General features: G+C 55.1%; 1 protein-coding gene across 2 annotated transcripts; it reads left to right on the top strand.

Moving 5' to 3' along the window:
• The first annotated feature begins 216 nt into the window (after positions 1 to 216).
• LOXL1 (lysyl oxidase like 1) lies at positions 217 to 26,040 on the top strand. 2 transcript variants are annotated; one of them, XM_004056465.4, is made up of 7 exons: positions 217 to 2,032; positions 16,740 to 16,848; positions 20,302 to 20,439; positions 20,952 to 21,108; positions 21,694 to 21,789; positions 23,345 to 23,460; positions 25,735 to 26,040. In XM_004056465.4, the coding sequence occupies exons 1-7, from the start codon at positions 931 to 933 to the stop codon at positions 25,739 to 25,741; spliced, it is 1,725 nt and encodes a 574-aa protein (XP_004056513.1). In that variant the 5' UTR covers positions 217 to 930; the 3' UTR covers positions 25,742 to 26,040. The 2 variants fall into 2 exon arrangements, with proteins under 2 accessions (XP_004056513.1, XP_018866820.1); XM_019011275.3 differs by having other exon boundaries at positions 407 to 2,032; positions 23,345 to 23,423.
• The last annotated feature ends 246 nt before the right edge of the window (positions 26,041 to 26,286 follow it).

The raw sequence follows: 26,286 nt of genomic DNA on the forward strand, positions 1-26,286 counted from the left end.
CTCTACGCAGGCCCAAGAGCTGCGGTGCACCTGGGACCTGGAATTAGAGAGTGGTCCCTGTTCGGCATCTCCCCGAGGAGGCCCACCAACAAAGAGGGTGTGTCTTTTTTTTTTTTTTCTTCCTATTGAGGGTGTGGGATAATGGTGGAAGGAACATACAAAGAGGGTGTGTCTTAATTAGCACTGGCTTTAGGGAACAAGAAAAAGGGAGAACCCGGGAGTACGGGAAGGAGGCTGGGGCAGACAGGAGTCAGAGGCCCATTCCAGCCCAAACGAGAAGCCAGTGAGCAAGGTGGAGACCAGGGATGCTGTGACCAAAGCAGAGAGGAATGGGCGGGGTGGTGCTGACACCCCAGCCCCGTTCTGCCTGCCAGAGCCCCACTTACCAGGCCCGAGTCCCCAGAGGTCCCCTCCTACTCCCTGCTCGATTCCCTTCCTCAGAGGCAGGTCTGTGGCTTGGCTGGGAACTCCAGGGACTGAGGGAGCACTGCAGCTGTGGGACCGGCGCATAGCTAAAAGCCGGCGGGCCATAGGGCCCCGCGGAGGAGGCCCCAGCAGGCGGACCAGGAGGCCGAAGCCTCCCAACGCTCCCAGCCTGTTGCTTATTCATTCAGAGTGGGAAAGCGCCAGCCGAGCGGCCAGCCAGTGCGGGGCTGGCCATGTAAGGCCCACAGGCGGTCCTGCCCGCCCGGTGCCCTGCGGAGAGCCTCGTGCAGCCCTGGGCACCGCCCCTGCCCTGCCCTGACCCCTTGGCCTCGAAATGCTGTCATCGGAGGAGCCGTCCCGCTCGGGACAAGGCCAGCATGGACAAAGCTAGAGCTGGGGCAAGCAAGGAGCCTTCCTGTCCTCGAGGCCGTGGGAAGAGAAGCACGCCCAGGGGGCCACTCCTGAGAGCCTCTCTGTCCACCAGGCCTCTGCAGAGGGGTCACCATGGCTCTGGCCCGAGGCAGCCGGCAGCTGGGGGCCCTGGTGTGGGGCGCCTGCCTGTGCGTGCTGGTGCACGGGCAGCAGGCGCAGCCCGGGCAGGGCTCGGACCCCGCCCGCTGGCGGCAGCTGATCCAGTGGGAGAACAACGGGCAGGTGTACAGCTTGCTCAACTCGGGCTCAGAGTACGTGCCGGCCGGACCTCAGCGCTCCGAGGGTAGCTCCCGGGTGCTGCTGGCCGGCGCGCCCCAGGCCCAGCAGCGGCGCAGCCACGGGAGCCCCCGGCGTCGGCAGGCGCCGTCCCTGCCCCTGCCGGGGCGCGTGGGCTCGGACACCGTGCGCGGCCAGGCGCGGCACCCATTCGGCTTTGGCCAGGTGCCCGACAACTGGCGCGAGGTGGCCGTCGGGGACAGCACGGGCATGGCCCGGGCCCGCACCTCCGTCTCCCAGCAACGGCACGGGGGCTCCGCCTCCTCGGTCTCGGCTTCGGCCTTCGCCAGCACCTACCGCCAGCAGCCCTCCTACCCGCAGCAGTTCCCCTACCCGCAGGCGCCCTTCGTCAGCCAGTACGAGAACTACGACCCCGCGTCGCGGACCTACGACCAGGGTTTCGTGTACTACCGGCCCGCGGGTGGCGGCATGGGCGCGGGGGCGGCGGCCGTGGCCTCGGCGGGGGTCATCTACCCCTACCAGCCCCGGGCGCGCTACGAGGAGTACGGCGGCGGCGAAGAGCTGCCCGAGTACCCGCCGCAGGGCTTCTACCCGGCCCCCGAGAGGCCCTACGTGCCGCCGCCGCCGCCGCCCCCCGACGGCCTGGACCGCCGCTACTCGCACAGCCTGTACAGCGAGGGCACCCCAGGCTTCGAGCAGGCCTACCCTGAACCCGGCCCCGAGGCGGCGCAGGCCTATGGCGGAGACCCACGCCTAGGCTGGTACCCGCCCTACGCCAACCCGCCGCCCGAGGCGTACGGACCGCCGCGCGCGCTGGAGCCGCCCTACCTGCCGGTGCGCAGCTCCGACACGCCCCCGCCGGGTGGGGAGCGGAACGGCGCGCAGCAGGGCCGCCTCAGCGTGGGCAGCGTGTACCGGCCCAACCAGAACGGCCGCGGTGAGTACCGCCCCCGACGCCCCTTCGGCCGCGCGTACCCCTGGCCACTGGAAACTGCTCCGGGCCCCGGGCCCCTCCTCAGAACTTCCCGGAGGCCTCCCCTGAGCGGCTAAGCACGGAGCAGCGCCCCCTCCCGACTTCCCCTGACCCAGCCAACAGCACCCCGCTGGCATCTCACCTCCCAGCTTAACCCGCACCCAGGCATCATCAGTGCCAGGGGCTGGCCAGGCAGGTGTGGGCTCTGATCCTGGCTTTGGTGGAGGGACTAGCCGAGCTTTGGGAGGAGGCGCGCCTTCTGCATTTGGCTTGGGTCATCTGAGGACAAAAGGAAGGAGCCCCTCATCCACCTTCTCCCTCATTTCAATGAGGGCATCTCCTAACCCCCTTAGAGATGTTCTATGCCAGCTCACAGGGTGAGGCAAGGAGCATCAGAAACCTGAGTCTTCAGGGCCAGAAAGGCCTTAAGGGATGCCCCTGGAGGTGTGGCAGGTTGCCCATTACTGGGCATGTGTGAGGTTGGCCTGAGTGCGCAGGAGGTTAGAGGGGAGCGTGTGCTCCAGTCAGGAGTCCGGACTTCCTCGGGGGAGTCTGCAAGGCTGGGGCAAGAGAGACCAGTCAGGCACTGGCCTGGGTGCAGAATTTCAGGGGCTACCAAAAAACACAGTAGTTGAGATAAGTAATATTGAGATGTATTTTTTTAAAGTCAAAATTAATGCAAAAAAAAAACCCTGTGATAAAGGAAATATCCAAATTTTAAATAGAGTCAGTAATAGTGGTATGCCAAGCCATATTGGAGCCTGAGGCTAACTGAAAAATCAGCAACACGGATCCTGTCTTTATTTGAAATTTGGATATTTTGTTCATTACAGATAGTTTTGCATTAATTTTTATTTTAAAAACTATTGTGTTAAATATTACTTATCTCTGTTACTGAGTTTTTTTGGCACCCCCTAAAATTTTGCACCCCGAGCAAAAAAAAAAAAAAAAAACACCTCACTGGTCTCATTCCCCTCACCCTAGTCCTGGCCCTGGCGGAGAGCCCCAGCTGTGGACAGGACTCCCTCTGGCTTTTCAGGGGGTGAACATACGTCCTCCTCTTGGGAAGGCCCAAGCCCTCTGCACATGAGGACACAGTGGAAAGGCAGCTTCCACACATGCTGTTAGCAGACAGAGCTACTGTGACAAGGGCTGACTGGTGGGTCTGGCCAGTGCTGGACGGCCATCAGCCATTCTCTGCTGTCCTAGAATCCCCCTCCCTGCTACCCTCTCCATACAGGCAGCTTTTGGGCCAAGGTTTTCTACTCAGTCCCCAATACTTATGCAGTCCAACTCTGCCTTGCCTCTTTCAAGCTGTCGTCAGTTTCCTCTACCCATAATTCTCTGCTCCCCAAGTAAGGGCTGACTGAGCCCTCCAGTGCCTCAGAGTATAGGTGCTAGTGCCCCAGCCTCCTCCTCAGCCTCTGTCAGCAGAGGGATGATGCTTTGTCTCCAGCCAAGCTGACCTCAGTGGGGGCTGCTGCTCATGGGGTGCCTGTCTCCCTGGGTACTGCTGGAGGCCAAGACTAGGGGACAGGAGTGTCTCCACTGGGAACACTCACTCTATCACATCCAAGGTGTCGCTTTTGAGTTGTGTGCTGAATCCCACTTTAAGAACCTGCAGGAGCTCAGGAAAAATCAGATGGCAGGTCCTTCTGTGGTGTGATGAAGGATGCATCCACCTGCTCTGGTCCTTACCAGGTACTTGCAGCATCCCTGCAGAAGGGCGCATTATAGCCATGCATCAGCTGCTCTAGGGCCCCTTGGAGGACAGAATGTTTTACCTAGAGGGTGCTAAACGTTTGCAGTGGCTTTTCTTAGAATGCAAGACCTCAGCATGAGGCTCAGCCTGATGGGCCCCACCTCTGGGCAGAGAAAACTGAGCCCTCAAATGCCACAATACTGGCAGAGGCATGCATGGGTCTTGGCATCTGGGCACCAAGTCAGTGGGTTTTCTAGGGCCTGTCTTTGGGCTGTTAGTTCTTAAGGAAGCCAGTTGGTTAAGAGGGGAATGGGACAGGGCAAGGCCATGTCTGAAGTGGGGGTGCTTGGTGCTTAGCAGATCTCTGGCCACTACCCCTGAGCCCCACAGTTCATTTTGGGTCAAAAACATTTCTCCCCTGAAGGTAGCATCCTAGGTGCCAAGCTGAGTGTGCTCACATGCATCAAGTCCAGGCCCTTCCCTGGGGCAGTCCACCAGGAGGGGCATCTCAGTGCTGTGATTAGGCAAGCATTGGTGGGGCCAGGGGCTTTGTGAGCCCAGAGGAGGGCCCTCCCTGTCAGGGGCTAGGGCTCAGGGAGACTTCCACAGGAAGCAATGTCTAAGCGTTGCTGCAAGGGATGGTCATCAGCACCATCCAGGTGCCCCTTCCCCTAATCATTGAGGGTGTGGGGTGGGAGTGTGTTTTTTGCTGGGGAGGGGATTGCAGGCTAGTTTAGGGCTCACAAAGAGGCCAGAGAGGGAGCAGTAGTCTCTCCCATCATTGGTTCCTCCCTCCCCACCCTGCTAGGCCAGACCGTGGAAAATCCCAGCCCAGGGAAGGCCAAGCCTTGTGCTTGAGATCAGACCCCCAGGCCTGGTGTGGGAGCCCAAGGCGGATTCTCCGAGACTGACTTCATTCCTCCTGGCCACACACCCAGGGGTCTGAGGCTGGGCGCTGGCAGCCTGCGCATGTGTGGGCGTGGACGTGTCCTCACAACACCAAGCACATGTGAGCACCACCCACCTCCCTCCATGGGTGGGTGGTTTCCAAGCGCCTGTCCTGAGCCCAGTTTCTTCCTCGGGTACCTGTGCCCTCTTCCTTCCTACCCTGGGCACTGAGACTGCCCAAGGCTTCCTGCAGTACCATTCTCTCCAACTCTGAAACATGAAACTGAAAAGAAACTAGAGGAAACAGAGGCCCGGAGAGGGTCACATACTTTGCCTGGCTCTCATAGCAAATCCTTGAAGAGAGGCCTGGAGGGTGGCCAGCCACTTCCCAGGCCCAGCTGGGTCTCCTGCACTGTGTCGGCTCCCTCGACGTGACCACTCCTGCTATTACCAACCAGGCCCTCCTCTCCTGGGATCCTTGCCTCAGCTCCTGCCTCCCTGGAGTTTCAGCTTGTCTGAGCTGGGGGTCTTAGTGCCACGTAAGAAGCCCCACAGCCCCAGAAGACCAAAGCTCCCCTCCCAAGGCCTTACCCTCACACCCCCCGCCTGACTCACCGGCTCTGGCAATCCTGTGAAAGGAACATGGAACAGGCAGCCCTGGGCATCCTCCCAGGGCATCTCGGATGGCTGTGCTAGCCTTGCCTGGCATGTGTCCTCTATCCCTGACCTCACATGGCCAATCAGAGGCCAGGAGGGAACCGCAGCTGCCTCCTCCCTGGTCCCTTGCTCCCAGTCCCTCCCTCTTCAGTCTGTCCTACATGTGGGGCAGATAAACCCCTGCAGTCTGACCAGGTTACTCCTCTGCTCAAGAAGATTCTGTAGCTCCTCAGGGCCTTTAGGACAAAATCTAGTGTCTCAGCCTAGCACTCCAGAGCTAGAGGCACCTCCTTCCTGTCCTTTCTTCCTCCTTTTCTAAAGCCTCCACAGCCCCCATGGGACCATGCTGCTTGTGGGCCTAGATGTTACACCTCCCTAGACACATGCAAGGGTGTTTCTAGGGTACCTCCTTCTCTGTCCAGCCTCCTGCACCCAAGAGGCCAGACCTGTCTGTACCCTCAGTCCCTGAGAGCAGCCCTGGCTGCCTGCTACCACCTCTCCTGCCTGAGCCCCTAGCTCACCTGGGCCTGCTCCACCCCACCTCCACAGGCTGCCTGCCCACCTCTGCCCTCCAGGTCACTCACCTTCCCCTGCAGAGTTTGGAGTAGATGCAGGGAAGGACCAAAGCAGGCTTCACCCACCAAGCTTCCAGAGTTAGAGCCCAGAGGCAGGGATAATAATACCAACTTGGCCATTTGCTGAAGACCACTTCCTGGGCTTAGTGACTTCAATGTGCAGTTTCATTCATCCTCACAACCTCCTAACGAGGTGCAGATTATGGTCCTCCTGGTGTAGATGAGAAAACTGAGGCCTAGGGAGGTGGCACAGAAGGGTACAGCCGAGCTTGAATTCAAACTGAACCTGTGCTCTGTGCATCACAGTGAGATGACCCAGGAGGATATCATGTTCAGCCTGTGGGCGGGGTGGGGCAGGGCGTGAGCATGGACCCCTCTGCCAGCTTTGCCTCTGTGGTCCTCACCTCCCCCATCTGCATCCAGAGGAAGAATTATGCTTGCATTTGCTGAGTGCATTATACATCATCTCCTTTAATTCCCAGGTCCTAGCCAGGTACTGTTATTTGTCCCATGTTACAGATGTGGTGACGAGCTCACTTGCTGACTTTTAGTAGTGGAACCAGGATTTGAGTCTGTGTGACTCTCTATCCTGAGTTCTTAACAACCATGCATTTAAAAAAAAATTTATGTATTATTGCTTATCTCGTACACCTCATTTATTCACTCATTTATTTGGTCATTTATTCATTCAACAGATATTTGAGTGCTAGATTCTGGGCACTGGTTGTGACAGGGTGAGATGGGACAGTGAGTGTGAAAGACTTTGGAAGCAGAGTCTCTCCCCAGTGTGGGGTTAGGGTGTAGCCTGGTCATGGTCATTGCAGATTCCAGAACGTTTGTGTAACAAACACTCATATGGTGCATACTAAGTGCCGGACACTGCTCTTGGAGTTTTGCAGTTAGAATCACTTAATCCCTGTGACAACCCTGGGATTGTTATCCCCATTTTGCAGATGAGGAAACTGAGGCCCTGAGAAGTTAAGCGACTTGCCCTGGAGGCAGAATCACAGATCAGCATCCCTCCTTCCTTCCCCGAAGTTGTCTCAGATTGTTCCTTCAGAAAGAAAAAGAGTCTTCAGGCTTAGAAAGCTGTGTCGGATCAGACAAGCTGTGGAAACGGAGGGTTCTGGGCCCTCCTCCTGCCTCCCTGTTTCTCCTTTGAGAGTCATCAGTGTCTGAACAAACAAGTGGAGTCCTAAGCAGCCTCATTCCAGGCAGACTTCCTGTCTCCTCTCTTATCAGCCACTTGCAAGGCACCTTCTCTCTCCCCTGCTCTCAAACTGGGCCATCCCTGCAAGAAGAGACAGCTCCTGTTTTCAATAATAAGAATAAGAATATCTGATATTTATTGGACAGACACTATGCTAAGCATTTTATTTTTCTCATTTAATTCCCACAACAGCCTTGTGAGATAAATAGTATTATCATCTCTATTTTATAGATGAGGAAACTGAGGCTCGGAGAAATTAACTAACTCACCCAAGGTCTCAGGGTTAATGAGTGGCCAAGCTTAGACCTAGGCTGACTGTCTAATCCAGTGGGCTCCGTCCTCACTCTGTTCTGTCTCTTAGGGATGGGTGTTTTATATTCTGTGTCACCTGTCTCTGTGTTCACTGTTCCCCTGAGGTGTAAACACCTGAAAAAAACCAAATTTGGGTTTTTGCCTCAAGTTTGCAGGCCCCACAGAGTTGCTGGGGATGGTGACAGAGCAGGGTTGGGAGCCATTAGTGCCTTTATGGGCACCAGGTTACTGCTAGACTTGGCCTGGGAGCTCTGGCTTTTTGTCCTCTCTCCTTCCTCCTAACCTCAGGGTCCCCACTGCAGCATCCTCTGCTCTCAGAAGGTGTACCCCTCTCCAGTAGCTCCCTAGTAGCTCCTGAGTCCATTCTACCTCCTTTCTAAGCTGGGAACACATGGAAGACTTCCCAGGACAGTGGCTGACTTGGGCAGGAGAGGAAAGGGGCAGGGAGGGAGCTGGGGTCCGCCCAGGCGGCCCACACCTCCTTCCAATTGCTGTGCCCAGCATTCCTGCAGAAGAGCAGTCAGGGTTGGGATGCTGGAAAGAGAGGTTTGGACTTGCCCCTCCCCTGGCCCTGACCTAGCCGCCTCATTTCCACAGGCAGCTGGACCAAGGGCCTTCTTTTTGTCGGGACTCATGATCACAGGGTGAGGGTTGGGTCTGGGTCCCTCTCCCTCTTGCTGATGGGCACCCAGAAACCAGGCATTGCAGTACCACTTGGAAATGGGGAGAGGGGTGTCAGAATGCCAAAGCGGGAAGAGACACAGGATGGGAAAGCGAGGCCCCAGAGGCCTTTGCCATCCAAACCTCAAGAGACAACCCATCCTTCCCCCTGCTTGTGGGCCAGCTGGAACCACAGGTTTTCCAAACCCAACGCAAATCCTTTTGCAAAAGAAAGGACTCTGGGAATCGATTCCAGACCCTGCTTGACAAGGAAGTCTGTGCTCACACAGGCAGTGCCACCAGACGTTTTATGGAGTGTGGGCATTGGCTCACGCACTTGCCAAGGACATACAGGTGCTAGGCCCTGAGCTGGGCGTGGAGAATTTCAGGAGCATCTCAGAACCCTCCCTGGCCTCACTGACGTCTCAGCCTGGCAGTGAGAAAACAGACACCTGGGGTGCAGAGTGGCCCAAGTCCACGTCTGTCTTTGCCAGCTCTCAGCACCCACTGTGCACCTGGGAGACGTGCGCCAGAAGCTGAATACAGGCAAAAGATAACCACTCACCCCTGCCCTCATGGGCTCTTGCCTGGCTGCAGAAGGCAGATATCATCTCGTGAGGAAATAGGGCAGATATCATCTCATGAGGAAATAGTCATTTAACAAATATTTATTGAGCGACTTACTGTATGCTGGGCACCGTTCTAGAGCTGGGTATTCATTCGTGAAAAGAAAGAGACAAAATTCTTGCCCTTGTGGATCTTCTATTTTCATGTATAAACATAATAAATATGTAAAAAAAAAAATAGAAGGTACTAACTGCTGTGGAAAAATAGAGATAGGTAAGGAAGATCGGGAGTGTAGGAGAGGGACAGGTTGCAAAGGTGGTCAGGCCTCATGAAGGTGACACTTGAGCAAAGACTTGAGGCATATGAGTGAGCCGTGCAGCTGTCTGCAGGAAGAGCATTCCAGATAGGAAGACAGCCAGTGCAAGGCCCTGAGGCAGGAGTTCCCTGGGGTTTTCAGGTGTGCTCCAGTGTGGTTAGAACAGAGTAGAGTGGAAATGGAGGTATAACAGGGGACAGGTCAGAGAGGTAATGGGGTCCAGGCCATGGGGAGCTTGTCGGCCATTGTAAGGGTTTTGCCTTTTATTTTCTATGCATCCCTTTTACTCAGAGTTTGAGCTGAGTAGAAACATGGGTCCCTGACTGCTAAACAGGGCCCCTGTCTGCTGTGCCAGGAGTGGACAGTGGAGAGTCAGCCAGGGGAACCGAGAGGAGGCTGTTCCAGAGAGTAGGAAGAGTGGTAGCAATGGAGGAAGCCAGCTTTAGGGTATGTTCTTGAGATAGAGCTGAGGGGATTTCCTGCTGGGTTGGATATGGGGTATGAAAGAAAGAGAGGTGTCAGGGATCACACAGTGGTTTATGGCTGGTGTGGCTGGAAGGATGCAATTGCCTTGAGCTGAGATGGGAAGGCTGTGGGCAGCGTAAGTTTTGTAAGAAATATGAAAATTTCAGGTCACTGTGCAGTGCCTGAGAGGGCAAGGAGGGAACCCCTGGAGTAACTGAAGCATCAACGGAAGCTTCTAGAGGTGGGGTAGGGGGCACCAGGCAGGGCCTGCAAGGGCGGGGAGGGCTCAGGGGCAGGGGTTGGGTTCACGCTGGGAGGAAATGTGCATTAGGTGTGCAGAGAGGCAGCAGAGGCTTGGCCTCTGAGCAGGGAGCTGACCTCCTCATTGGTTAGCATTGTCTGCCTCCCCCTCAGCCCAGCCTGCCTCCTGGGCAGCTGGTGCAATCAAGCACACACTTACAAATCCCTTCTGTGAGTCAAGCCCTTCTGCTGCTGTCTCTCCCCATTGGTGGGGTGGACAGGTGACTGCTGTAAAAGGGTGCAGGGTGGTGGTGGAGGGGTGGTCAGGACTGACAGGGTGGGCTTTGGAGCTAAAGACTGTGTGCCTCTGCATAGGTAGAGCTGGTGTGTGTGTGTATGTGTGTGTGTGTGTGTGTGTGCGCACGTGCATGCACATGCATAGCTGGGAATTCCAGGACAAGGGCACCATGGAGTCAGGGGGTAGAAAAGGTTGAGGTATGCTGCTGGAGACCTGCCTACTGATCCTTAGGATTAAGAGTTCTGGAAGGCTAGGTAAGGTCAAACCACAGACGGCTTTAGCTGCTACTCTGAGACTTCTGGGCTTCATTCTGTGGGCAATGGGGAGCCATTGAAGACCCTGGGCCTGGCTTGATGGCTGTCCTAGCTCTCAGGCTTGAGCTGGGTTACACCTTCATTATGGGGCAAAGTGGAATCTGCAGCCACCTTGCCTGCCTGCTCACCAAGCAGGTGTGGCACCGCCAGGCCAGTGCTGACAAGTTAATTTCCTGATTATGAGATAATCATTTCCTAGGGAATCGGGCAGCCAGCTCCCGCCCTGGAGGCCTCTCTGGCTCATCTTTATTCAAGGCCCTGCTCTGCAGAGCTTTCTGCTTCTCTGCCACCTAGGGGCTCCTCTGGAGTCTGGCTGCGCTAGCCAAAACATCCCGCTCAGCACATATTCACAAGCAACTGACCAGTTCCTCCTGGACTTTGTTTATCCTCCAGCCCTGGGCTCAAGAGATTAGGGCTCTTTTGCATTCCACTTTCCATCATTTGCTCCTCATGAGGAGGAGGCTTGGAGAGGAAAGATTTCAGAGACAAGGTTTACTGAACCCGCAAAAAAGAGGAAGCCAAGAGGGAAACAGGTGAGGTGTGGACGAGCAATGGGAAGGCAGCCACAGGGCTCTCAGTGCCAGGCAGCCTCCCTCCAGGAACCGCTGGGCAGGAGGGAACAGATTTCTAATGAAGCAGGAAGGATTTAGGTCAGAAGGTGGGAGAATTTCCTGACTGCTAAAGTATCATCTGTAGGGGTTGTGAGAGGGCTCGGGCTCTTGCCCAAGGCTGGGGAATGAACTGAACAGCTCCTAAAAAGTATTTTAATCTCCAGGTGTTTATCGATCTATCCAACCTGTGTTCAGGGGCCAGCTAGTTCAGTCTCCCTCATCATCCAGATGGGGAAAGTGAGCCTCAGAAAGGGGACTGGGGAGACTGGACAAGACAGTGAACTCGCCTCTGGAGCTTCCCCCCTGAGAAGGCCCCAGCTGCATCCCACCAGGGAAGGGGCAGATGGTCTTTGTCCTCCAGTTCCCGAGGGCGGGCACGGGAGCCGTCAGCAGCTCCAGACCCAGCGTTGAGCAGGAGGACAGGGTGGGCTTGTCCCGAGCACACGGGCCCCAAGAGTCAGTGTGACAGGTTCCTTCTACTGTGCCCCTGCACACTCCCACAGAGGAAGCTCCAGGGGCAGAGCCAGGATATAGAACATTGGTTCTGTCTTCTCGGCTCCGTGTCTTCACTGTCCTGGAGGTTTGAAGGGGCTGCTATAGCTAAAAGGCTTACCCCACATCAGTGGCTGGCTGTCTCCCTGTGGAATGAATGGCCCTGGGACCCTATTCCCTCGCACCCAGCTCCTCCCCAGCCGAGCATCCTGGCTTTGGCCATCTCAAGGGTCTTCGCCGCCCCGTGACTCAGCATCCCTGCCATCCTGGCCCAGGCTCTGTGCAGCCTGCATCTGAGGAAGAATGCCCACAGAGGCCGGCACAGGGCCTCAGGCCCCGAGTCAGGTGGAGGACAATTAGAAGTGGAAGAATGGAGGCCATGAAGCCTGAAGTGGGGCTGGGTCAACCCAAGGCCACACAGAAGGCCTATGACACAGTAGGGCAAGACCCCAGGCTCCTGTCTCCCTCCTGGGAGCAAGAAATTGATGGTGGCCAGGGTTTTCCTGGGTAGTCTGAGCAAGCCCATCCACCCAGTCTTTGGGTGGTGAGACCCGCCCCAGCCTACCCCCACCAGTGGTGCTGGGGGCTTGGGAGAAGACTGAGCAGGGCTGTAGGTGACCCAGGGAGCTGGCCGTGTACCTTCATCAGGCCCAGGAGGGGCATGTACGGCCATTCACTGTAGCGTGTTTGTGGAGCGGGGAGTTAGAGGTGACCTGGAGGTCTAAAACAGGAGGCTGGCCGGGTGCGGTCACTCCCACCTGTAATCCCAGCACTTTGGGAGGCCAAGGCGGGTGGAACACTTGAGGTCAGGAGTTCGAGACCAGGCTGGCCAACATGGTGAAACCCCATCTCTACTAAAAATACAAAATTTAGCCAGAGCACACACCTGTAATCCCAGCTGCTCGGGAGGCTGAGGCAGGAGAATTGCTTGAATCCGGGAGGTGGAGGTTGCAATGAGCTAAGATGGCGCCATTGCAGTCCAGCCTGGGCAACAGAGCTAGACTCCGTATCTATCTGTCAGGAGTTCGAGACCAGCCTGGCCAACATGGTGAAACTCTGTCTCTACTGAAAATACAAAAATTAGCCAGCATGCGCCTGTGGTCCTAGCTACTTGGGAAGCTGAGATGGAAGGATCACTTGAACCCGGGAAGCGGATGTTGCAGTGAGCCAAGATCGCACCACTGCCCTCCAGCCTGGGCTGATGGTTTCCCCTGTATTTGGAGTAAGCAAAAAGACCTCATTTGACTGGGTGCGGTGGTTCACGCCTGCAATCCCAGGACTTTGGGAGGCTGAGGCAGGAGGATCACTTGAGCCCAGGAGATCAAGGCTGCAGTTAGCCATGTTCATGCCACTGCATTCCTGCCTGGACAACAGAGCAAGACCCTGTCTCAAAGAAAAAAGAAAAGGTGGAGGTGGCGTGGGGAGCTGGATATGTACCTTTACCAGGTCCAGGATCTTCCTTTAAAATGCATACTTTTTGAGGTGAGGGCTGATCACACAGTCTGATAATAACTGGACTTCACCCAACATTGGCCACTCTGCTTGGAGGGCCTGTTGTACCCTACAAGCCAAAAATTGCAGACCAGCCTCCTTACTCCTACACTGATCGTGTCCACCAGCCCCCAACTCAATCAACCCTTCTTTATCCCCTTCCAACATCACATAATCCCCCAGCCCCAAGCCCTGCAGAGGCGCCAAGAGCCCAAGCCTGCAGGCCTGGCTGCTGACGAAATGTCCCCTGGGAGAGCTGCCCAGAGAAGGAGCCATTGTTCCTTCCTGGAAAAACATACCAGCTATGGGAGGGGGTCTGCTATTCCCTGGGACCTCGGCAAGGATCCTGAGGGTGAGGCGGGGGGGCCTGGCCTGAACTCCTGAGGCTGCTCCTTTCCAGCAGCTTCCCTGAGCTGCTGCCTCTTGTGTCACCCCCATGGCCATGAGGGTGTGACAGAGGTGGAGCTCAGAGAGGGAGTCACAGGAGGCCCTGGTGATTGTTAGAGATGTAGAACAAAGAAACTTACAAAATAATGGTAAGAGTGATTCCATTTAAGTTCTAGAAAAGGCATAACTAATCTACAGTGATTAGAAGCAGAGCAGTGGCTGCCTGGGGTGGCGGAGGTGGGGAGAGGACTTACAGGGAAGGGGCCAGAGGGTGACAGAAACAATCCACAGCTTGATTGTGGTGGAAGCCACACGGCTTTATACATTTGTTAGAACTTATCAAACTGTACACCTAAAATCTGTGCATTTCACTGTGTATAGAGTATAGCTCAAAAAGTTTATTTTTATAAAAAGAGTGACAGGAGGAGTCCTGGGAGGGCAAGGAGACCTAGGATCTCCTCCTGGGGTACCCCAGCTCCCTGTGTGACCCTGTGCAGATTTATGGGCCTGAGCCTCAGTTTCCTCCGGTGCTTCCAAAGACATTATGTGCCTTGGTGTCTTGGGGGCAGGACATGGAAAACACTTTGGGTTGCCTAGAACAGTCATTAAAGAGGCTCTCCTGACAGAGCCTGAGGGGCTTTGGACCAGTCAGTCACCCTCAAAACAAAAGTTGCTCCACTGAGGGCGAGTAGGACTCAGGGCCTGCCCATAGAATGCCATCTGGAGCGGAGGAGATGCACACAGGTTAGTATGGTGAAATCTAAGTGTAGATCAATACAGATGGGGTAGTGAGAGAGGAGAATTTTGTGCAGTCTGAGATACCATTGCAATCAGGGGAGACTTCCCGCAACAAGAGGCCCCTGCCTGAGCCTGAGATTCCTCAACAGTAAGAGGAAGAAGATGATCATCTGTGGCAAGGGTCAAGGCTCAGATTGTGACCAGCAGCCCCAAGCTGTTTGTCCTTAGTCTCTCTTCCAATTCTCCACATGCAGTACTCTACAAATGCCCCTCCTCCATAACTCTGGCACTTATAACCCTACTCCACTCAGTTTTAATCAGAAAGACTTGATGATATCACAGCAATTCCTTTTTTTTTTTTTTTTTTCCTTTAGCTGAAGAACTTTAGTCCATCATCAGGGGACAAACAGAAATGAGACTGAGATTCAGAATTGCTGATAGGCATCAGACCTCAGTCTGTGACCAGGATCAGGGCTCGGTGTGTGACCAGCATCGGGACTCAGACTGTGATCAGGAACAGGGCTTGGTGTGTGATCAGGGTCAAGGCTCAGGGTGTGGCCAGGGTTCAGTATGTGACCAAGGTCAGCGCTTAATGTGACCAGGGTCAGAGGTCAGTCTGTGACCAAGGTCAGGGTGCAGACTGTGATCAGGCACAGGGCTCAGTGTGTGTACATAGTCAGGGCTGGGAGAGGCCAGGAACAGCATTGGCCCTCACTGGCCCCACCTGGCCTCTTCCTCCCGCTCCTCCAACTTCCCTGGGTTGCATAGCCAGCTCATGAAATAGCCTAGATAGGAAGGGTCAGGCCACAAAAGCTTTGCGGAGCCATCTGTGCAGTATTTCTTGAAACTGGGCCTGGGGTGGGGGCAGCAAGCTGTCTGATGTCAAATGCTGGGTCTCCTGAGTCTTAAGGCCCAGCTACCCCACCCTGTACGCAGCTGAGGGAAAGGCACTGGGTGATGGGGAAGGGGCCCATCCCTCTCATCCTCACCCCTCCCCCAGAGGCTTCCAGGGTCCAGAGAGTGAGAACCAGCTCCCAGCTGGCTTGAGGGCCTATGGGTCCCTTGGGAAATGACTGCAAACATTCCTAGGGGCTCAAGTAACAGGGCCTAGGCTGGCCAAGAAGTCCCCCACCAGCCAGGAGCCACCTCATCCTCACCCACCCTTGTACTCCAAGCTTCCTCATCATTCCAAGTAGGTGAGATCACCCTGGCTGCCTGGACCAGGCTCCCCCATGAGGCCCAGGCCCCAGGGAGAGCAAAGCTAGGGTCTGGGAACTCAGGGTGGTGTGGGGTGGGGGACATGCAGGCAGACACTTCTGCCGATGGCTTAGAAGCCAGCCTTCCCCTCCTTGGCCTCATCTTCCAGAGCTAAAAGCTGATGAGAGGGTCTTGGCAGCAGGAAAGGGGTGGGAAATCCCTCCATGGGACTCAAGTCCTCCCACCTTGCCTGCTCTCACCCTTCCTGAATCCCTCAAGAGCAGAGGACTTCAAAGAAACTAAGAGGAGCTTACAGCCTCATCTTATCACTTACCTGACAGAATCCCTGAGGCCAGAGAGGAGACGGAATTAGAGGCCCCAGAACCACTCCCCTTTAAGTCAGTGGCTGGGCTGGGATAGAGCCCAGGGCCCTGGAGTCCCCCCTGCCCACACCCACCGCTGCCCGCACCCACCCCAGCCCACACCCCATCACGAACAGAGGAGATATTCCCTCTTCATTCCAATGCGGAATGGAGTCTGGACACCTAAGTTTGGTTTCTGCTTATTCCTAGTAACTCCTGCTCAGACTCCTGCATGCCCAGGGAGGAAGGTGGAGGGGCAGGAACAGGACGGACAGGCCCCGGGCTCTGGCACATCCTGGGGAACAAGGGACCACAAGGACGGGGGCAGTCTCCAGACTTCCCCTGGGCGCTTGACCCCAGGCCTTGCAGGGGAGGGAGCCAGGGCCTCCCTCAGGTTGGTGGCCGGAGGTTGCAGACAGAGGAGGGTGTGGTCAGGTCTAGGGCGATGATGGCAGGAAGTGGTGGCAGGTGATGGGGGGCGGGGGTACGGGGAGGAGTGGCTGCACCAGGCAGAAAGGAATCCTGAGAAGGTCAGGCTGGGTGCCCAGGCTGAGAATCCTGCCCTGTCAGCAGCCTGCTCTGGGGAAGTGTTTTCCTTCTAGCCCATCCCTTCCTGCCCACCCTGACTCCTGCCAGCCTGCATCCACCTGGCTCTGCCCATGAACCTTCAGGGACACACTCCAGGCCAGAAGCCCAGGGCTCTCTTGGTGGTTTACAAAGAATGCTGACTGCAGGGATGAGAGGAACGGAGGGTGTCTGGGGGCTGCTGTCCAGAGGCCTGGGGAGTAAGGACTGGACGGAGTGCCTCTGTCAGGAAATTACATGGTTCACTCATTCCTGCCTCCAGGTCTTTGTTTATGCTGTTTTCCCTGCCGTGGACACCCTTTCCCGCTCTCTGATTCTCTAAATCCTGCCCCATCTCCCAGATCTTGTTCATGTCCAAGCTTTTCCAGGAAGTCTTAGCAGCTCCCACACCGCAGAGCTCGAGATGTAAGCTCTTGCTGCCTGACTTCCCTGACCCCACACCTGGGCCCAGGACCTAACACCCAAGGAGAATGGCAAAGGGTTTTGGGGTATGAGAGGATGTTTGGAGTATGAGGAGGTCTCTGGGCATTAGCAGTGGCCAACCTGACGCTCTCAATGTCATGCTCTTCCTCCCTCCCCCCTTCTCTCCCACTGCCCACTCCAGGTCTCCCTGACTTGGTCCCAGACCCCAACTATGTGCAAGCATCCACTTATGTGCAGAGAGCCCACCTGTACTCCCTGCGCTGTGCTGCGGAGGAGAAGTGTCTGGCCAGGTAAGGAGCTAAGGCAGAAGTGTAGAGTGTTGGGATAGTCCCGGGAGTCACCCAGAACCCAGCCTAGCTGTGGCTGCCAGCTAGGCTGTCTGCAAGCTGATGACCCTGGCCAAGTGCCCCAGCCTCCCAGGACCCTGACTGTTTCATCAGTGAGCCTTGCCTGCCCCGAGGGAGTCAGGAGGGGAGGGGAGCAAGCGGGGGCCCAGCATTTCTGTATACTGTACCTCACTATACAAGGAACTCCACTTTTATTGTGGCACTTCATCTTTATATGAGCCCTGAAGGCATGGGTTACCCCCTCAGGAAACTGAGGAGCAATGAAAGGAACTCAAACCTTTTGGATCTGAGCTGTTTAATGAGAAGGTTCCTTTTGGGAGCCCAGGCTTCCAGTGGTCATACAGGGACCCAGGGAAGTCCTATTGGGTGGATGTACCTGCAGGATAGAGCCCAGGAATATGGAGCCATGTCCACAGAGGACAGTTGTGGCTTTGGCTGGTCCAGGCTGCCTCTGCCTAGTCACAGCAGGGGCAGTGAGCCCGGGGGACAAAGAAGTTTCAGTTATATGTTGCACTGGAAAGAGGGGAAGGAGACCAGTTTCCATGAACCTAGAAGATGAGCACAGCTGGCTCGCCATTATTCATGGGTGATCCTGCCTCTCGCAGTGTTTGCTTCTAATTTATAAGCAGTTCATATTCTGCTGGAACATAGGTGCTTTGCGGATACCTCCCTGGGCTGAAATAATTAGTTAAGATTATGTTATCTGCTTCTTTTGTTAATATCCCTTTATGTTGAAAGCACCTATTTTTCTTAATTACCTGCTTTTTGGACATTTGAACTCTCTGTTTAGTTTGACTTTTTACTATCTAGGAAACTCTTTAGAATCTCAACATTTTCTCATTTCTAGAACTTCTAGTTCACTGCCACTCTAAGTAGCTGATCATAAACCCTTATCTGTCTGTAACAAGATAAAGAGCTTGAACTAGAATGTAACTCAACTCACTCCTTCATTGAGAAAGTCTTGCTTTAAAAAAAGAAAAAGTATCCGCTGAACTAAGCAGAGTGATTAGTAATGTTGTCGATGTACATTCTGGTGCAAGTTCCCGATCCCATCCCAGACTGGCATCAGTGTGGGAACTGCCCCTGGTCCAGGGACCGCAGGCTGAGTACCACTCAGCCAGCCTGTCTGGGCAGTTCTTGTCTTGTTTCAGTTGTCTTGGGGAAGAGAGCATAATGGTCCTGCTGGAATTCCTCCAGCAATGAGGAACTTACAGCCTCCATGACAGCCCTTCCAGTCTTAAGAGAATTAGTCAAAGTCAAACTATTAACATCACTGCCTCTTCATGAAGGATCCTGAGTGCCTGGACCTGCGCTCCCAGCTGGGGAGAGGAGGCAGCCTGTCCTCTGTCCTGGAGGGTCTCCTGGTACAGCTGGAGAGAACAGCCCTCACCTGTACCCCAGTGACAGAACCAAGACACGAGTGGGACAAGAGCCAGAAGGACTGGTTCACAGGCCAGGGCTGCTGGAGGTCAGAGGAGGGAGGGATCAGCAAGGGCTGAGGCCTCAGAGGAGGTGGGCGTGGGAGTTCAGACCTGGAGAATCCTGCAAAACTGGAGCCCTGGGGCAGGAGGGCCCTCTGAGATCATTTCAAGTATGGGCCGTGGGCTGGTGCCAGTTCACATGCTGCAGGCAGAACCCAGAGAAGAAAAGGGACCCATTCCAAGTCTCACCGCCAGTTTGTGGCCAAGCTGGGCCTAGAACCTAGACCCTTATGGTTTCCCACGGTGTGCTGAGCCGAACAGAAGGGCAGGATTTAACTGAACAGAGGGAAGGAGGATGTTTTGTTTCAACCCAGACGTAGACAGATTCCAAGCCTCCCCCAGACAAGGCTGAGGGCCTTTCATCCTGGCAGACAGTCTGAGCCGCCTGTTGTCCAGACATTCTCTCAAAGAGAGCGCTAATCCCTACGACTGGCCACCGCTCCCCTCTGGCCTTAGGATCGGACCTTAATGAGTGCCAGGGAAGAGCCCCTGAGGCCAACAGAGTTAGCTGTCAGCCGTCAGCTAAAGAGGGGAGGGGCCTTCAGCCACCCCTTCCTGTTCCTACCACACATGTGTGTGCATGTGTGTGTATGTGTGCATGTGTGTGTGTCTCCCCTCACTGCAGCCCCTCGTTCCTCTTTCCACCCTTTTCCTTTTGTCACAAGGCCTACCTCAGTTGGAAATCTGGAGTCAGCAGGTGAATTGCGAGCAGGCAATTCATACCAGACCCACGTTCCCTGAATGGAAAAGGGCAGGTTGCCAGCCTGAAGCCATGCAATCAGGGAGAGGTGGTCTGGACCCAGTGCAAGATGTAGGTGGTATCGGGCTGTGCTGCAGTCAGTGCTGTTAGAGCTCACAGGCAATCTGGATCCTCTATGTAGAGCAATCAGGGCAGACTTCCTGGAGGAGGGGACTTTTGAGTTGACCCTAGGATACTGGGTGAGTTTTGGAATTCTGGGTCAAGCAAACAGCATGGGCAAAAGTATGGGTCAGGGAAAAAGTTCAGCCTGTTTGGAAAATAGGCTTTGAAGCAGGAACCCAGGGTGTGTGGGGGAGTGGAAGGGCAGATGGGACTAGAAAAGTGAAGAGGCTTTGACCAGAGGACTTCACGTCTGTTTTTCAGGCCCACACCCAAGACATGGCATACTTTGGTCAACAATTAGGGCTCTTGTCTTGTTATCAGAGACTTATCAGAATCTCCTGGATGGGACTTTTTTTTTCTTTTTTTTAGAAAGGGGGTCTCACTCTGTTGCCCAGACTGGAGTGCAGCAGCACAATTATAGCTCATTGCAGCCTCAAACTCCTGGGCTCAAGGGATCAGTCTCCAAGTAGCTGGGACTACAGGCATAAGCCACCTTACCTGGCTAATTTTTTAATTTTTTAAAAATTTCTTTAATTAAATTAATTTTTTAAATTTTAATTTCTCACTATGTTGCCCAGGCTGGTCTCAAACTATGGGCCTCAAGTGATTCTCCTGCCTCGACCTCCAAAAAGCTCTGTAATTACAGGCATGAGCCAAAGTGCCTGGCCCCCGCAATAGGGCTGTTTTTCAGTGGCCCTTCAGAGATTGCTGTGTGCTCCTGCACCTAGGGGCTGACCCCAGCTGAGTCACCTGCAGGTATCAGGGACACTGCCATGCTTGGTACCGCTTTAGAAAGATTCTGTTGGCAGCTGGCGGCCACATGGTGGAGGCCAGAAAGGAGGGGACAGCCAGGATTTCACGGGGTCAGAAGACAGAGGAAGAGGCCTGAGCCTCCGCCACAGTTCGAGGAGACAGAGGAGAAGATCTTCAGGGAAAAGGAGTGGGGCTGCAGAGCCAGTGGCCAAGGGCTGGGGGTGGGGCTGAGGGGGCCCATGCTGGGTTCTGGTGTCACTGTGCCCCAACCCCCCCTCATCTCCCCCGCCGTCCCTGCAGCACAGCCTATGCCCCTGAGGCCACCGACTACGATGTGCGGGTGCTGCTGCGCTTCCCCCAGCGCGTGAAGAACCAGGGCACAGCAGACTTCCTCCCCAACCGGCCACGGCACACCTGGGAGTGGCACAGCTGCCACCAGTGAGTGGGGAGGGGCTGGGCCCATCCTCTTCCACTTCTCCTCTGGGCCAGGGACCTTGGTGCCTGAGCTCCCCTCCCACCACGAGCACTCTGGGAGACACAGATACCGGATTAGAGGGCCCGGGGAGGTGTTACCTGCCAACTCTTTTCACTGGGGCAAGTGTTTCTCAGAGAAGCCTTAGCCAAAGCTAGGCTGGAAGATGGATATAGAAGGATTGGTCTCAATCAGGGATGGAAATGTCTAGAATACAGGGCATTGCCCAGTGAGGCCATTACAGGTGGGAGCCCAAAAAGGAAGTGAGGGGTCTAGAGCATGTGCTGTCCTGGAGTGACCCAGCTAGGTGGGGAGCACAGAGGGGCCACCCCGCAGTACTCAGGAGACAGGAGAACCTAGACCAGCCAGGAGGCTGTGTCACAGCAGGGTCACCTGAGCCCATCTCAGGATGGGGACAGGATGAGAGGCCCAGGGAAGACTAGGCCCTCTTCTTTCTCCTTCTCTCCTCTGCCCCTAGGCATTACCACAGCATGGACGAGTTCAGCCACTACGACCTACTGGATGCAGCCACAGGCAAGAAGGTGGCCGAGGGCCACAAGGCCAGTTTCTGCCTGGAGGACAGCACCTGTGACTTCGGCAACCTCAAGCGCTATGCATGCACCTCTCATACCCAGGTTGGGCTGGAGAGATGGGGTTTGGGGCATGGGAGGATAAGGAGATGGGGAGGCAAAGAGCGAGGCCCGCTGAGGCCCAGCTAGTGCCAAGGCTTCTGGCCACTCAGCTCTGCTCACAGTGAAGGTCTTCTCACCAGTCCTCAGGCTGCCACACTGCCCTGCAGGGACTGTTCCCTCCCTGCCCCAGCCCCTTTCCCATGTTATTCCTGGTGATCTGCTCGTGGAGAGGAGGAAACATCGCAACAGTCTGGAGAGCAACACGTCCTATTGGCCTGTTCACCCACCCATATCCCTCTTTCCATCAGCCACCCTAAATATCCACAAACTGTCCATCTGTCCTGTCTCTTTTTATCCATTCTGCCATCCATCTCGTCCCTCCCACCTGGCTATTAGATATCTCTGTCTTTCCTCTGGTCCATCTAGCCAGTGGCTTTAGGAAGGTGTGGACCCACCCTGAGCAGTTGCCCTGGGCCAGGGTCAGGGGAGAAACCCAGGGGAAGGTGGGCCAGAAACTCCTGAAGGTGGGCATGGGGTGGCTCTGGGAAACAAGCAGCATCACAGCCGCTCCTCTTGTCCCTTTCCCAGGGCCTGAGCCCAGGCTGCTATGACACCTACAATGCGGACATCGACTGCCAGTGGATCGACATAACCGACGTGCAGCCTGGGAACTACATCCTCAAGGTGGGCCTCTGGGTCTGGGGCTTTCCCTCCAACCTGATGTTCATGTCCAGTGTCCCCCCGTTCCTGAAAGAAGCTTCAGCCTGTGGGCCTGTTCCCTTCTCCCCAGCTGCCGAGCAGAGGCAGCATCTGAGGCATCACTTGAGGTTTAGGCTTCCCAGCCGAAGGTTTAGGTCTCAGGCTGACATAGCCTCTCTTTCCATAAAGAACCCAGGAAACCTTTGCCCCAGCTGTGGTAATGCCAGAGGCAGTGGTGATACTGTCTCCCTAAGTGACAGAGGACCAGGGAGAGCAAGGAAGACTTGGAGAGCCATGTGGTCTATCTTCCTGTCTTCGGACAGGGCAGACTTTGTATCATTTGGGAGACAGATGAGAGGCCCTCAGCTCCTTATAGGGACCCCTGCAAAGCCAAGGGCTCCTGTGACTAAGACCCTTTTAGCCTGAACCCCTCCTGCTCTAATGGACACTCACTCCATCACCTCTTCCCTTGGTTGAGGGAAAAGTAGAAAAGCATATTAACAACACACATCCAGACTTGGTACATCCGTGTAGGCCAGGTTGTCATGGGCCCACCGGGGGAAGCCATGTCTCAGCCTCCTCCACACAGGTATAAAATGAGTAGGGATCATTCCACCAGTTCATCTGGACCCACTCAGAAGCAGAAAAGCAGCTCAGTAAAGGCAGAACAGTGAAGCCAGTTTTGCAGGCGGAGGCCTTCCCTGCAGAAAGTCAGCAGGTGGAGAGATGCATCCAGCAGCGGTTCTCTGCGGTTCCCTCCTGAGTGCTCTTCAGCAGGCTCCAAGCTTGCTCCTCCAGGGCCTGGGGTTGTCCAGTATATTTTTTCTTTGCCTCATTCATCCACTCAATCAACATGTAGGAAGTCCCCTCTGAGTTCTAGGCACTAGACACGCAAACCACATAAGCAATGCAGTTCACAGTCCCTGCCCTTTGGGAGTGTACCAGGATTTGAAAGTTGCATCCCTGCATCTGTTCTTAGATGTTCTGCAAATAAAGCTGGCCCTACCCTAGTTAATCCAACATTTAAAAGTGTTGTATCCCAACAGCTCCTTTTCAGACAAAAAGCACAGATCATACTTGGGCCATCATCTCAGTGAATGTTGGGCACGTGGGGCTCCAGAGCAGGGGATCAGACAGGCCCTCGATCAGTCACCTAGACAGGGATGCATAGGGAATGACTTTGCGCCTTGGATTTGGGGAGACCAGGTGTTGAATCCTGGCTCAGCTCCTCATTACTGCATTCCCTCGGGCAGGATCCAACCTCTCTGACCCCAAATGCCCCATGCAGGGCCCACCTGGCATAGGCTCTAGCTCTAGGGAAACATCCAATCTTCTGATAAGGGAGATTAGATGATGTTTTCTTGGATTACCAGCTGCCTCTTCTTTCCCCTCTGTGTCTCTCTAGCAGTGTGTCTCTGTTCTCCCTCTCTCTGTCACCTCTCTGTCTGTCTGTCTGCCTCTTTACCACCTTCTCTGGTGAGCAGTTGAGGTGCAGCCCCCTGACTAGACTCCCTTTCTCCCTGTTTCTCTTCTTCCTCAGGTGCACGTGAACCCAAAGTATATTGTTTTGGAGTCTGACTTCACCAACAACGTGGTGAGATGCAACATTCACTACACAGGTCGCTATGTTTCTGCAACAAACTGCAAAATTGTCCAGTAAGAGTTTGCCCACCACCCTTCCTGGCTCTGTCCCTTTCCTGCCTGGGGAGCAGGCAAGGCCACCTAAGATACCTAAGATACCTGCACTTTAGGTCACCTTGATGGCCGAACGCAGCTGCAGCGGGGCCCATCAAAAAGAGCCTTGTCCATGCCAACCCCAAGCTGAGTGTTTACGGTGGGGCTCAGGCCGTAGGGTGTTGATCTGGGGCTGCATCCTGTGGCTCCCTGAGATGTCCCAAGTGAAAACCAGCAGAAGGCAGAGTCATTTGATGCAAGGCCATGAGCTCTGCAGTCCCAGTTCCACAGCTTCCTCGCTGTGTGACATTGGGTCACTTCCCTGAGCTACTTTCCTCAACTATAAAATAGGTATTTCCACATAGGCTGGCGATGAGGATCTACAGGCCTGATGTCTGCATGTTCACAGTGGCACACAGTGAACAGCAGCTGTGATCATTAGTGTCCTTATCAAGTGGACTGGATTAAACAGTCACAGATTAGAAGTGATTCTGGTTCAAAGGAGCCATCTTCAGTCCCTAGGCCCCCGTTGTAGAAGAAGTCCCTAAAATCTGGGCTTGGGATTTTGGCACATGCTGCTGGGTAGGGTCCTCAGTCTTTCTCCTGATTCCCCATGTGAAGTACTTTGCAGAGGGACCCCTTGCTTACAAGCTCACAAGGAAACCCCACCACACTCCAGATCAAAGCAACCCTTTTCCATTAAAAAAAAAAAATTAGTCCTAGAGCTTTCAGCTTTAGTTCATCAACTGGGAGAAAGGTGGTAGAGATCTTAAGGCCCAGAGAGGTATCTTTCCCTAAAAGTGTATACTTATTAATGGATGGCAGGTATGAGAGATTAAGCCTATGACTATGGTCAGGGTGTGGTGTATGGCCAGGGTCAGGATTCAGTCTGTGACAAGGGTTAGGGCTCAGTGTGTGACAAGGGTTAGGACTCAATGTGTGACCAGGATCAAGGCTCAGTGTGTGACCAGGATCAGGGTTCAGTGTGTACCTAGGGTCAGGGCCCAGTGTGTGACCAGGGTCAGGGCTCAGTCTGTGACCAGAGTCAGGGCCCAGTGTGTAGCCAGGCTCAGGGCTCAATCTGTGACCAGGGTCAGGGCTCAGTGTGTGACCAGGATCAGGGCTCAGTGTGTGACCAGGATCAGGGCTTAGTGTGTGGCCAGGGTCAGGGCTCAGTCTGTGACCAGAGCCAGGCTCATTTAGAGACAGCCCTCTCACACTTGGTTGCTACCATCAACCTAACTGTTCACAGCATGCTGCCACCACATCATGAGTATTAAAAATGGGAACAGCAGCCTCTAGTTCAGTGCAGAGATTAGGTTCCTCATGAGTAGAATGAGATCAGAATTCCCCAGGGCACACAGCATGTTTGAAGGGACGAACTCCTGTCCCATCACTGGCAGTTTGGCTCTTTAGCAGGCCTGGGTTTCCAGCACATTCCTGCTCCTCAGGGCCTGTCTTAGCCATTCAAGACCCAGGGTCACTAAGTGGTAGAAGCCATTCTAGGGAAGGAGGAGGAAGGAAGAATGGGGTATCCAGGAAACAAAGGAGGCTGCTGGGGGCTCGGGGAGGCAGGGAGTCCCTCCTGCTGCTGGGAAAGGGGGATGGGAACAGAAACAGCATCCCACGTGCCAGGCGCCTGGAGCAGCCAGGAGGGCTGTTGGCAGGGCAGATGGAGAAGCAGCCTGCGCGGCCCTCCCAGCTCCCCGGGGGCCTGTGGGCAGCAGGGGGAGCCAAAGCCCTTCCTTCCAAGAGCTCTTTACATAAGTGCTTGGAAAGGCCGGGCCTTATTAGAGTGTCTCAGTCTCTGTGACCCTGACCGCAGGCAGGCAGCTGGGCCAGCGTGCACAGGAAGCTGGACAGAGCGTTCCCAGAAAGGCCACGGGACTGACGCCTGTGGGTTTCCATCGTGTTTCTGGAGGAAAAAGGAGGCTTAAAAAAAAAAAAGTACTGAGTTAGAAAAAACAAGAAAGTATTTCCAGACAGTAGCAGCTCTGCTAATGGCCTAGAAAACAATCTGGGACTAGGGCATGGGGAGGGGAATGTGCTGAGACTGTGCCCTGGGTGGGTGGGAGTCCATCAAACCCCTCCTTTGGGAGCTGGGCTGAGGGGGTCAGAACTTTCTCTTGAGGGAAATGTAGGCCCATGCCTGCCCTGCCACGAGGGATCTGGGCTGTGGGAGGGACACCCTGGCTGAGGAGGCCACGGGGGCCTACTTTGCAGCCCCTCATTGACCCACTGTCTTTCCTTCCTCAGATCCTGATCTCCGGGAGGGACAGATGGCCAATCTCTCCCCTTCCAAAGCAGGCCCTGCTCCCCGGGCAGCCTCCCGCCGAGGGGCCCAGCCCCCAACCCACAGGCAGGGAGGGGCATCCCTCCCTGCCGGCCTCAGGGAGCGAACGTGGATGAAAACCACAGGGATTCCGGATGCCAGACCCCATTTTATACTTCACTTTTCTCTACAGTGTTGTTTTGTTGTTGTTGGTTTTTATTTTTTATACTTTGGCCATACCACAGAGCTAGATTGCCCAGGTCTGGGCTGAATAAAACAAGGTTTTTCTACTCTGTGGCTCTGCATGCGGCCTGCTGGCTGGCTGGCCAGCCACAGCTAGTTTGGGCGTGGGGGATGTCCTTAGGCATCATCCTTCCCCTCGCCAAATGTGGAAAGGGCAGCCACCACTCGGTCAGGACCACAGTGACCATGAGGGCGCTGAGCCCATCGTGGAAGCCTGTGGGGTTGAGCCGTTGGCCAAGCCTGTCACATGGGAATGGGACCACATCCGACTAGGGGAGGGCCCTGCAGCGGGG

This window comes from Gorilla gorilla, chromosome 16 (genome assembly GCF_029281585.2).
Source record: "Gorilla gorilla gorilla isolate KB3781 chromosome 16, NHGRI_mGorGor1-v2.1_pri, whole genome shotgun sequence".
Classification (NCBI taxonomy): Eukaryota; Metazoa; Chordata; class Mammalia; order Primates; family Hominidae; genus Gorilla; species Gorilla gorilla.

Coding starts and splice junctions, on each gene's coding strand:
- LOXL1 (XM_019011275.3), top strand. CDS start 931: ATGGCTCTGGCCCGAGGCAGCCGGCAGCTGGGGGCCCTGGTGTGGGGC. Junction 16,849..20,301: donor GAGGAGAAGTGTCTGGCCAG/GTAAGGAGCTAA, acceptor CCGTCCCTGCAG/CACAGCCTATGCCCCTGAGG. Junction 23,424..25,734: donor ATGCAACATTCACTACACAG/GTCGCTATGTTT, acceptor TTCCTTCCTCAG/ATCCTGATCTCCGGGAGGGA.